This window comes from Dermacentor silvarum, chromosome 5, assembly GCF_013339745.2.
Source record: "Dermacentor silvarum isolate Dsil-2018 chromosome 5, BIME_Dsil_1.4, whole genome shotgun sequence".
NCBI lineage: Eukaryota > Metazoa > Arthropoda > Arachnida > Ixodida > Ixodidae > Dermacentor > Dermacentor silvarum.
The window spans coordinates 22,690,948-22,702,977 of record NC_051158.1 but is presented as its reverse complement, the minus strand read 5'-3'; the positions used below and the strand labels follow the sequence as shown (position 1 = coordinate 22,702,977).

Below are 12,030 nucleotides of genomic sequence, written 5' to 3'. Positions count from 1 at the left end.
AGGCTGGTAGTTTCATGGGCAGTGTAAATCGCAGTAAATGCTCGATTGCTAACTAAGCAGCAGTGGTGTCACCCACCCACCTTCCTTTACGGCCTTTTTCTGATGTTTCGTTCGAATTGGTGACCCCCAGCTAAGATCTGAAACCAGGTGGTTTCTTGGATGACATTTCTGAATGGCAACTTCCTCGATAATCAACAGTATGCTGAACTTGTCTTAACCCATTGGGCTTCCCTCTTCTCCATACCTTAGGGAAATATCCTAGAGCGAGCGCTGTATTGAAAACGTTCAAAATAAACCGTTGATGAGCCATACACAGCGCAGCTACTAGGTCCGTCATGAAGCCTTCCGGCCCCGGAGCTGATCTCGCCGCTCTATGTCATCATCATCACACCTTTATGGCCCCGTTACCCCTGTGCAGAGTAGCAGGCCAAAGTGCACCATCTCAGGCCAACCTCTCTGCCTTCTTTCAAATGAATTCTGTCTCTCTCTCTTGTAAGCTAATGTTTACTGCAATTTGTGCTGCCCATAAAACCGTGATCCTTAGTTCATGCAACAGTCTAATATTTTGCTATTGCTGGCAATGCTTCACGAAACTGCAGGCTTTTTTTTTTTTACGCTTTTCTTTGGAATTATTTGATCCTCTTCCCTCTCCCTATGCAGAGTAACATGTCATTGGTCGCTCGCACACCTACAAAAATCATCATCAGCCTATATTTATGCCCACTGCAGGACGAAGGCCTCTCCCTTCGATCAACAAAAAAATTATCTGCCCTGTAATAAAGAGATTCTCTCTCACGTACTATGTACTCAGGTTCACTGTGTGCCTGGCATGGACAGTAATGGCGGCATTACGGCAGCAGTGGAACTGTAGCGGCACGCTAACGCATTCTAATTACTGTAGTAGTTGTTTCTGAGATCACAGCACGTGACAACAGTGGGTCAGGTGGTAATTGTGCTTTCTTATTTCTTTTTTCCTTTGCCAGTTCTTCATGCGCTTGACAGATGCCGAAGCGGTGCAACTTCTAAAGCTGTTCCTCTTTGCCGACCTCCATGAGCTGGATGCCCTCATTGAAGCGCAAATGGTGAGTCTTGAACGATATCTTATTAAACAAAATCGCTCCTAATACCTCGGCAGTGGAGTGGGAGACATCTCCCTTAACTGACACTCGGTGCGAAGTTTCTAGGAAACGCTTAAGCTTTAGGTATACTGGCTGACTTCAGTTCTACATTTATACGACGTGGCCTCCTAATGTCGATAATCAAGAAGTCAGCTAGTGAAAATGACTTAATAATTGCGTTAGCATTGTCGTCGCACAAGTTCTGACGGCCGCCACTGCTGTGAAGCTTGGTCGATTAAGATGACCTTTTTCATCTCGAATTATTTAAATTTTTAAAGGGTCCAACTGTTGTGAAATTTTGGCGCACGTGTCGACAGCTTACTTGAATGTGTACATATAAAGTGGCCTTCTCACGAAATTTTGTGTTTGACATGTGAGTGGATGCACCACGAAGAGCTCACAATAACAGATGCTTTTGATAGCCAAGACTAAGCGGAAGAAAAAAATGTTGCCGTTACCACTTGCAGGAAATGACAGAACCTGAATATTGAGATTAAGAAACAGCTTGGGGTGCTTGAGCATGATCTCCGAGATTGGGGACCGCTCGTGGCAACCTGAAAATGTTGGAAGGCCATGTTTTGAATTTTGCATCATACCTGTTAACCATCAAGTGCTTGTGTCATCAGCTAAGTTGCTGTTTAAAGGCTGTTGATAAAAAAAAATTAGACAGCTAACTACCCCTGCAGCTTTGCAGAGATTGCTCTGATAGCCACAGAAATTTTTTTTTTCTGTTGGCATTCAGTAATCTGAAGCGGTCATCTCAGAAACGCCCAGTATAGTTGGTAGCAAGTGACAAAATATTGCGGTCAGGACTTGACCTCCTCAGAAAGGTCTCCTGAGGCTTCAGTTCGGTAATCATTAAAGCAAATAGGAAAACTATTTTCATATTGTTCCAAGTCGTGTCATGAAAAAGATGCAAGGCCAGGTTCTAAATATTAACTTCGAGGAGGGTGCATCAGCACTGTATCAATCTCCTCGTTTGTTAAGAAAATTTTTTCGTTTAGTGTTAATGGCTCACATGTAGGATAATGATGGTAATTCTGATTGTTACTCTGTCATGCTGCGAAATACTATTTGTTAAAGACTTAATTTTAAATTCCCATGCCAGCGTTGGTGTGCTTCATTTCAAAGGGGGTACCTAAATTTATGATGCAAATAATTCCTTTTTTCTTTTCTATAAGCATTGGGATATTTTTTATGTTCAATGATGCAGAGAGCTCCAGAGAAGCGAGTGGCTCAAAAGCGGCTTGCTGAAGATCTCACACTCCTTGTTCACGGGGGTGAGTGCAGTTGCCATTTTTATACTGATCCAGATTGTAAGTTGTGATAGAGTCGTCGATCGCCGCCATAACAAAGTTGTATTCGATGCAAAAATAGCTTCGTTATTTCCGATATTCGTTATAAGCATGTGTTTGTTGCATGCTGATACCAGTGAGTAGAGATGTAAGCGGTTGAAAAGAAACATTGAAAATTTCGGAAAAAAAGCTTTTTTTTTTCAACCAGGAAGACAGAAAAAAACAAGAACAAAAAAACAGAGCGTCCCCGCGGAAGTTCCTTTTTAAAAGGCTTTTGCAAGGGAGTTTGGTCACAAGAAAGAGTTTGGGAGTCTGCGAAGCACCTGGATCCGTGCACGTGGTGGCAAGGATTTTGCTTCAACCAATCCTTGAGTCCCCTCGCCTGTCGCATACTGCATATTCCCCCTTCTTCGGCTGCATGTGAAAGAAACTGGTCCAAGTTTGGAAATGTGCCCACCAAGATACGCCACAGGCTCGCAGGGGATCGCGTGCAATAGCTTATGTACGTGCACTCGAACGTCAATGTCCGGAAGGCTTCATCCGCTGCACAGCGAAGCGTTGACGTGTCATGCGGAAATTAATCGGACTCGGATTGATACAACTGTCGGTCTTTACGCTTTGATCTGAAATCAGTGCCTTGATGGGATGTGCCTAGATTTCGAACCTGGAAGCTCTGCCGGGACTTTTGTGATGCAATAATGTAACAATTATATTCTTTTCAGTGTTAAAGAAATATAGGTGTTGGGTTTTGCATAGCTCTGTACGCAATTGTCTTTTTCTTTTCAATTTTTCATATTTTTCCGAAAAAAAAAACATGAAAGAAACCAGTTTCTTTCACGACCCTCCAAATTTCCTGAAATTTTACATGTCTGCCAGTGAGACATACTTTAGATTTACTTTCGTTGCGACTTCCGTTAATTCGACCCTGACGGGACGGTGCAGAAAGAATGCCAGGACACACCACTGATTTATTTCATTGGCAGTATTTGCCTGATTTTAACATGCCCCCGAATCAAATGCACGCCCACTTTCTATGTGTCCAAACTAGAAAACACGTCGAAATGACATTAAAGCTCCTAAATAAAGTAGAAATGTAACGCACACCCGAATTTTTAGCAAAAAAGAAATGGGCCAAAGTCTAATATGTGTTGCACGAACGTGCAACACATATTTCTAAAGTCAGCTTCGCCACGATACATTCATTTTATGTGATAAAGCACGTGAACGCCAAAAAGGCGGTTTTGGTTTCGTAAACGATTGCACTGCGCAGGCACTCATCGGCACAATCGTTGCGGGAAAAAAAAAAAGCGCGTGTTTTAAACTGCAATATTTATGTTGAGTAAATATCGTAATCCGACATTATGAGCAACGGTTATTGCTTGAAAATCTTCCTAAGGGCCAGCCGAAATAGGCGTTTTCGTTGGGAGCTTATAATTTTATGAGTGTTCAACGCATCCACTGTTCCGCCCTAAGCTCCGCCGGGAAAGACGCTGCCGCTAAAGGGGTCTCTACTGGAGTAACCATAGGGGTCAGGACACGTGCGTGCTGACTGGTAAGTTTGAATTATCTACCAAAGGCCAATTTTAAAATCGAAATGACAAACGTTTGAGCCCAGATTGATGCATGCAGATTGATACCTTCAGTCGAGATTGAATTAACTGGAGTCGAATTAACGGAAGTCTACTGTACTCGATAATTTGTTATATTTGTGTTCATGATATTAAGGCTCAACTGTATTAGATCGTGCTGCATTCCGATGGGGGCAGAAAGCGAAATGCTTGTGTACCGTGCATTGGAGATGCACATTAAAGAACACCAGGTGGATGAAAGTAATTTGGACCCCCGCCCTAATCGGATCGCAGTTTTGGCATGTAAAACCTCAGGAATTTAATTTTCAGTTTAAGTTATTCTAGATTGTATTTGCTAATGGGGTTTTGATTCCATGCGACACTACTAAAGTACAGGCAGTGCATGGTTTTATTCTCTCTTCATCAAAAATTGTCACGAATCATCAAGTGGAAAAATTACGGTCGAGGCAGCGAGTTCACAGCTTTACAACTTTGCAACAAACATTTAGGCTGTCTAAAGAAACAGACAGAAATGACACAATATACTTAATGGCTTAAATGAAACGGTTACGTTGTTACACAGGTTTTCATTTAACTTAAAAATCTTGATTCTCAAATGAAAAGGTAGGTTTACTTGAGGAGCTCCTACTGAAGTACACTCGAACCCCACTACAATGAATGTTGTGTCAGCAAAATTTCTGTTACGATGCATTAAAAAAAAATTTCGCATTCAGAGTTTGAGAGCAACTGACGCATAAAAATTTTCACCTGTGCCACACGGGCACAAGAAATTAAATTTGAGCGTTTGTGCCTGAAGTTCTCCAGTGACAATATTTTTCGTTGTATCTGCCGCACGTCCAGATTTAATGATATTTGACATTTAATGATATTTTACATGATGGTGCTATGACGGTGTCTTCTGAAATGAGTAATTTTAGGGCACTAATTTTAAAAATATATATGCATTTACAAGTTAAATCTGCCCTTGTAAATAGCTAAATTTAAAGGTAAGAACACTATGGTGCCATTTGTTTGAGTTTGTTGTTCAATTTTACAACTTTGCAACCGACCATAGCAATTTTGGTCATTGCATGTCAAGTCCCACAAGTAAAATGGCGCCTGCTGCGTCGAAGCCATTGTAACGTTGACCTGGGGAAGTTCGCCAAGTACAACTCCTGACAGAAGTGGTGTGGTTAGCTGTATATAAAGTATTTATAGAGCTATCTAAAAGGTTATGTATAAACTGTTTCAAATATACTTCAGTTATGCTACACTGTGCAAGCTATGGCATCGACAGTATGCATTTCTCAGTCGATTGAGTTCTGCTGAACGCATTAAACAATGAATGACATTAATGGAAAGTACATTAGGTATGTCTGTGTTCCATTGCGCAAGTGGCATTGAAATTAAGGTATTAGCAAGTTAATGTCATTTTCTGTGCTCGTGTGGCATGGGTATTAGTATAGCTTAGTGTCGAGTAAATGCCAGTTGTAATCCGGTGTCTGCGTTCTCAGTGTATACCCATTATGATTTTGCGCTGCGGTATGTCTCGCATGTCGTTGCAGTGAGCTTGCTCACATTTGCAACTGTTGCAATTGTTGCAACAGTTACATAATCGAAATGGGCCCGAGAAAGTGTTGACGATAAACTGAGAGTGCCTTGTTTCCTTGTGCAGAGAAAGGGTTGGCGCTGGCAAAACGTGCTAGTGCGGTGCTTTTCGGAGGAGCAGCTGCGACTGAGGCCCTGCAGCATCTCAAGGAGGAGGAGCTGCACCTGATTTTCGGAGACGCTGCTTTCACGACGCTTGCATCGGAGGCAGGAACAACCATACTGGACATGGCTATGAAGGCGCGCCTATTCCCTACCATGAGTGAGTGCTTCAGTGGCTGTTTCCTTCTATACTGCGATAGCAGATAATTTAATGATGTGCCAATCTACCATAGTTAGTATAGCCATCTCCTCTACTTCGGGTTAATCTTTTGTTAACATTATTGCACCTATCAACTTTGGCATGTGACATGCTCATAATGCATCACTGTAAGACCCATGGTTTGTATTTGCATTCTGTAATTAATCAAAACCCATTTTTCTGTCATATTGTTATCTTATGTTATGATATTATGTTTCATTGTATTCTATGTTTACTTACGCTTCACTCAGCGCTGTTGAAGTTTTAGATTTTTCGTGACCAATTTGGAGGTGCGGTCATTACGCGAGTAAATATGCTATTTTGCTTTTGTGTCCCTTCGGGTTGCTTGCACACGCTCAAAGTACTAGTAGCTACTTTGCTGGTGCAGCAACATAATGTGCAAGGAGGTTTGTCATTTGAGATCTGTTCACTTTGTCATTTGAGATCTGTTCGCTACTATCGCGGCTGTTGAAAGCCAGGCTGTCATCAGCACATTCACTTGTCGACTTGCTTGTCAAGCTCAACTGATGATTGTGCTGTATTTCATAGCCTTGTAATGTTTTCTATTTCATAGCCTTGTAATGTTTTCTATTTCATAGCCTTGTAATGTTTTCTATTTCATAGCCTTGTAATGTTCTCACCTGCAACTGCAACGAGCATCCGGTAGCCAGTTCGGAAGGTCTGGCTACCAGATGTGTTCCGTCTTTAGCTCTGCAGAGAATTGCAGCACAACCCGTCTCACGATGTATGTGGACATTAATGGGATCAGCACTGAAGAGATGTAGCGACATGCCGTGCTGCCAGATTCGTCACTTCCGTAAAGCCCGACTTCAATTTTCTGTTACCTGACATCTTCGTCACTCCTCTGCTGCTCTGCGCGCTTCGCTCAATGCACGCTCTGGTCCCCATTCTGCTCACTGCACTTCTTTCCCCACACTCGGCTGCTTTCGATGCCCACTCTGCAGCTGGCTTCTCTGCAGCCGACTTCTTCAATTTTCAAGTTGCCGACTTGTTCACTTTTGCGTCTTGTCTTGCTTGCCTATCAGGGCACCTACCTAGTGGTACATAGCCATTCTCGAGGTTTGGACAAAATGTTTTCATATACCTGGTGTGACGTGCTTAGTTGCATATGCACAGTTGTACATTATCCAGCGGCCCCAAGTTGTCTATTCTTGCACATGCCCTAAGGCCCCAAGTCATAGTCAAACCTCGATATAACGAAGTTGTATTTGCAACGAAAAACTTCGTTATATCGAGAATTTTGTTATATCGAGGTTTCTTTAATTCAACAGAACTAAGATGGGGGAAATAAAAATAGTTCGTTACATCGCAAATTTCGTTATATCGAGGTTCGTTATATCGAGGTTTGACTGTATTCCCAGATTGTCTGTTTGGGCATATACCCAGTGAGCCTAGGTTTGCACGACAGAGATTAGAAACGTACGTCATACCGAAAAATGCGTGAAGCTCCCAAAGGATGCTAATTGCATTAATATGTCACGCAGTCAAACGTCTGCGATTTCCTTTGGGTGTAAACAAGCCATCCATGTTTTAAGAGGAAAAAAAAATGGTTCCTTTTGTTGCACGTAGACGATGCTGTCCGCATCATCACAGCTGGTGGACTGTACATCAACCAGAGTCGTGTAAGCACACCCAGTCACGTGATCGTTCCCGGTGTTCACGTTCTCCCGAGCAACTACACGCTAGCAAGAGTTGGTGAGTGTGCAGTTTGTATTTGTATGGCCGCAGTCTTTCACGTGATGTTCTGCTGGCCCTGTTGTTGTCGTCCCTTAATTAAACCGATTGCAAAATTAGTTATCTAGTGCGATTGAGACAATTTCACCAAAACTGTTGTGTGTATTTAGCAGTCGCAGGGTAAGGGGGAAAGCTGGGAGGAGAGAACGTGTGACTTAAGCAGTACATACTTGCTGCTTTCATGCATTTACTTTCGCACTGTGTCAAGGTGCAGCTTGACACACAACTAGTTAGTGGTGGCTTCATGTTAACAAAACAGTGCAAGAAACGCTATCCTGCCATCTTTTTTGCCTCCTGTTTGTTGCACTTTTTTGCAAACTGGCTTTACGCTTGCATATTATGCCCCATTCCGGAAGATTACCCTCTCGTTTTTGCTCAGAGTACGAAAGTTAAGTATTGAGGAACCACTCGGGGCTGCCACCATATGATAGTTGCCATTGAACTGCTGCTAAAGATACTGCTGCAGCTACAGGTATTTATTTATTTATTATTTATTTATTTATTTGTACACACTGCATTCAAACATTTGGCTATAGCAAGAGTAGGAAAAGAACAATGAATTTTACACATAAATTACAACTGTTAAATAGCAGTAAGAAATTCATCTAAAGGGCATTCGCGTACGCTCCCGGGTAAAGCATCCCAGCTCTGAATCGTATGAGGGAGAAAAACTGTACAAAAAGAAGTCTGAATGTGAACTATACGGAACAATATTTGGAGCGTGATATTGTCGAGTATTTGAGGGGGCTGAAAATGAAATGTAATTATGATGGCATACTAGTTAAAAACTGTTGTAAAAGTGTAGCTTTCAGTATGTGGCACTTGTTTCTAGTAACCACTATAGCCTAATAAGCTGTCACTGCAACATAAACATGGCTACGCGCATCACTAGAGCATGACCACCAAAGGTGACACCGGATTTGAAGTTAATACAAGTGATTTTCTGCTTAAATTGGAAAGATCATCTTACTTTCTCGAGAATTATCAAGCAAGCATTTGATTGGAGGATGCGTGTGCGTAACGCTGTACCCATATGTCTTTTGGGATTATCCAGTTGTCTACCATCAGGGAAAAGCCTGAATTCGGGGGAATTTACCAGTTCTGGAAAAGTCATAGTAAAGGCAGGATATTTGAATCCCAATTCTTTTGAATCAGGGAAATTGGTGAATACAGTAGTTATGACACAGCCGGTGGTGTGCCAGTAGGAAGCGAAGCTTTTAACTGAACCTACGCAATTCATAAATAATCTTGTGTCCCATTGGTTCGGTGAGTGGGAGCCTGGCCAGGGTGCTTGGAATATCATGGAATGCATGATTCAGTAAAATCTGATAGTGCATCCCGCCTGATGTACAGCTTACTAGTAGTACTTGTTTAAAATTATGGGCTGGCATACCTAGTAACTTGGCAAGCTGGAAACCACACTTTCTTTAATCACCTGAGCCTCCAGTGTCCATAGATTGCCAAGGAATATTCATGAAATCAACCAGGGAAATCCTAGAGAGGACAGGAAACTTTAAATTGTAAATGCGGTCGATGTCCTACTTAGTATGTGTGATGTACTATTAAAGTTAGTATTAGTTATAGCTAGCCTCTGCCCCATGCAACCGCAAACAGGAGGCACGATGCTTCCTTTTTTGTCCACCTCTGTCCATCCGCTAGAATTAAGCTTTCCAGAGAGTTTCAGAAGAAGCCAGGTTTTACAACCTGCCTTGTATGTAGGTGCTTATTTTGGGCTTGTTTGTATCAGGCGCTCATCAACTCACGCGTCTGCAATTTGTAGACAGGTGTTTGACGTGGTGTTCTTCTCTTCGCTGGTTTATTTGTTCCAGGCAAGAAAAACTACTACCTCATCAAGTGGCTCGTTTGACAAAGAAGCAGCCATGTGTGAGCAGCCTGAAATGTGACTCCTGCTTCCAAGCCTTGCCCGTAGACTGCACGGCAAGCGGCGAGACTCGAGCGACATCGAGACGCTCAGCTTCGCTGAGACCTTTGGAAGGAATGAACAGGCCCGTGATAGTGTTGCCCCCTGTGTCAAACACAAACTTTGCGAAAATGAGCTGGACAGTCGCACTGCGCTCTTTTCTAGTTTTAAGATGTGAGGGCCGGGAGAATATCCAGGAAGATTGGGGAAAAAGCTTTTCTTTTCTTGCTTTTTTTTAGCAGAGAGAAAGTGGGAAAAAAACATTAAAATTTCCACATATAGTTACTCTTGCTATTTTCTGCTGTGCAGCATACGATTCTAGAAGTGACAGTAGAAGCACAGTTTTCAAGTTTGTTCATTATATGCATTCAGTTTTGTTCTGAAAACGTAGCATGGCTTTCAAACGTAGTTGAATACAGGATGCCCTCTGGGATTTGGTCCAGGACTGGCACCTGGGACTTCGCGAAGCACGTGGAACTATCAACCTAGTGGCAAGGCCTTTGCGCTAATTAGCTGCTGACACCTATAGCCGCCTACAGCTTCTAGGCTGCTGTAAATACCATCATCTACCTGTTGGGATGGAGCTGGTCTTTGTGCAACAGGCTCACAAGTAAACAAGTTCAAAAACTTGTCTATGTACAATCAAATTTGAATGTGGAAGCAGCCACGATCGATTCTAATACGAGGGTGTTCAGTGAGAGTGACTCGGGCACTGAGTGAACTTTTTCTCAGTTATCAGATTAGCAATCTCTCATAGAAGAGAACAGAGTTCGTTCCATTGTCTTTGCTTTCAGTGGGTGATTATTGCTTGTATTTAAGAGGAAGCTTTAGCTTGGGCCCAACTCTGATGCCGCCTATTCAAATACATGTAAAACGCAGAAACGCTTTTCTGAGATTACCACTGGGTTGATTTTAATGTAATTTGTTGCCTTTGAAAGAGAAAGTTAAATTAAAAAGAAAGTTAAAAGCTACTAGATGACCAGAGCCATCTGGTAGCGGCCCTTACATGGGACCGAACCACAAGGCTTGGTCCCGCGTAAGGGCCGCACCTTGTCAGAATTCTGGAAAAAAAAATGCTGTCCTTACACGAGTCTATACGGCCACTTGTGTGCCATGCTTAGGGTGCACATTAAAGAACACCAGGTGGCCCAAGTTCATAGGAGCCTTTTACTATGGCTTCTCGTATAGCCCCTGGATTACATTATACCACACGCACTTCAATGAGAAGCCAGCTGCAACGAAATTTTCACCGCATAAAAGCCCAGTTTAAGATAGTGTAGCTAAAGAGCCTCCGTGCAAAATTTGACGTTTGAAATACGAGCGGAAGCATTGCGAAACACTCGCTGGAAATAGCCGTTTTGAATACCTATATACAGAAAAAAAAAACGCCATTACACCTCGCCGGAAGTGACACATGACCTCGACGCGCGGCAGCTCGGCAGGGCCTCCAAAATAAGGCGGCGCTTCCGGTGCGCTGAAAATTTCTGCGGCGGCGTGCTGACGCTTACGTCATGGCGACACCAGGTGCACGCGTCGTCTGCTTAGGTGCCGTTTAAAGGATGCTAGCAAGAAAACTACGCAATCATGAGCCCCGCGACTTTGCCAAGATTTCTTGAGTGGCATATCATCGTCAGCACTGCAGGACGAAGGCCTTTCCCTGTGATCTCCAATTACTTCTGTCTTGCGCTAGCTGATTCCAACTTGCGCCTGCAAATTTCCTAACTTCATCACCTCACCTAGTTTTCTGCCGTCCTCGCCTGCGCTTCCCTGGTGGTATATACCATTCAGTGGTGTATACTAACTCCTTAACAAGTTAAGGACCGCACAAAAAGCGATGGAACAAAAAATGTTAGGCCTAACGTTAAGAGACGGGAAGAGAGCGGTGTGGATCAGAGAGCAAACGGGGATAGACGATATTCTAGTTCGCATTAAGGGGAAAAAATGGAGCTGGGCAGGCCATGTAATACATAAGATGGATAACCGTTGGACCATTAGAGTTACAGAATGGATACCAAGAGAAGGGAAGCGCAGTCGAGGACGGCAGAAAACTAGGTGGGGTGATGAAGTTAAGAAATCTGCAGGTGCAAGTTGGAATCAGCTAGCGACAGACGGGGGTAATTGGAGATTGCGGGGAGAGGCCTTCGTCCTGCAGTGGACATAAACATAGGCTGATGATGATGACGATGAAGTTCACCCGCTAGCAGCTGCCAGAATCTCGCGAAGACAACTTGAAATGTCTAAAAACGCTGCGGCACACTGACGTAGTAGAGATGGTATTTCTGTTAAATTGGTTTCATGCAAAAAGTGGACCTAACAGGGAACCTTGGGGGCACACCACATACTAGATACCGTACAGATAAAAAAAAAAAAAAGATTGATCATTTACGCTCACGAAGCAGGACCTATCGAGGAGGTAGCTGCGTAACAGAGCTACAATATCGATCAGCTTCAACACCGAAGTGTG

The 12,030-nt window shown here is 43.1% G+C and overlaps 1 protein-coding gene across 2 annotated transcripts in view; it reads left to right on the top strand.

The window, feature by feature from the left end:
* Positions 1–9,851, top strand: part of LOC119453066 (tyrosine--tRNA ligase, mitochondrial) — a 28,937-nt gene extending 19,086 nt beyond the window's left edge. For both annotated transcript variants that reach the window (XM_037715062.2, XM_049667503.1), the window contains 5 exons: positions 984–1,082; positions 2,332–2,398; positions 5,657–5,851; positions 7,481–7,606; positions 9,475–9,851. In XM_037715062.2, coding sequence (XP_037570990.1) covers positions 984–1,082; positions 2,332–2,398; positions 5,657–5,851; positions 7,481–7,606; positions 9,475–9,512 — 525 coding nt within the window. In that variant the 3' untranslated portion in view covers positions 9,513–9,851. The remainder of the gene's footprint in view (positions 1–983; positions 1,083–2,331; positions 2,399–5,656; positions 5,852–7,480; positions 7,607–9,474) is intronic.
* The last annotated feature ends 2,179 nt before the right edge of the window (positions 9,852–12,030 follow it).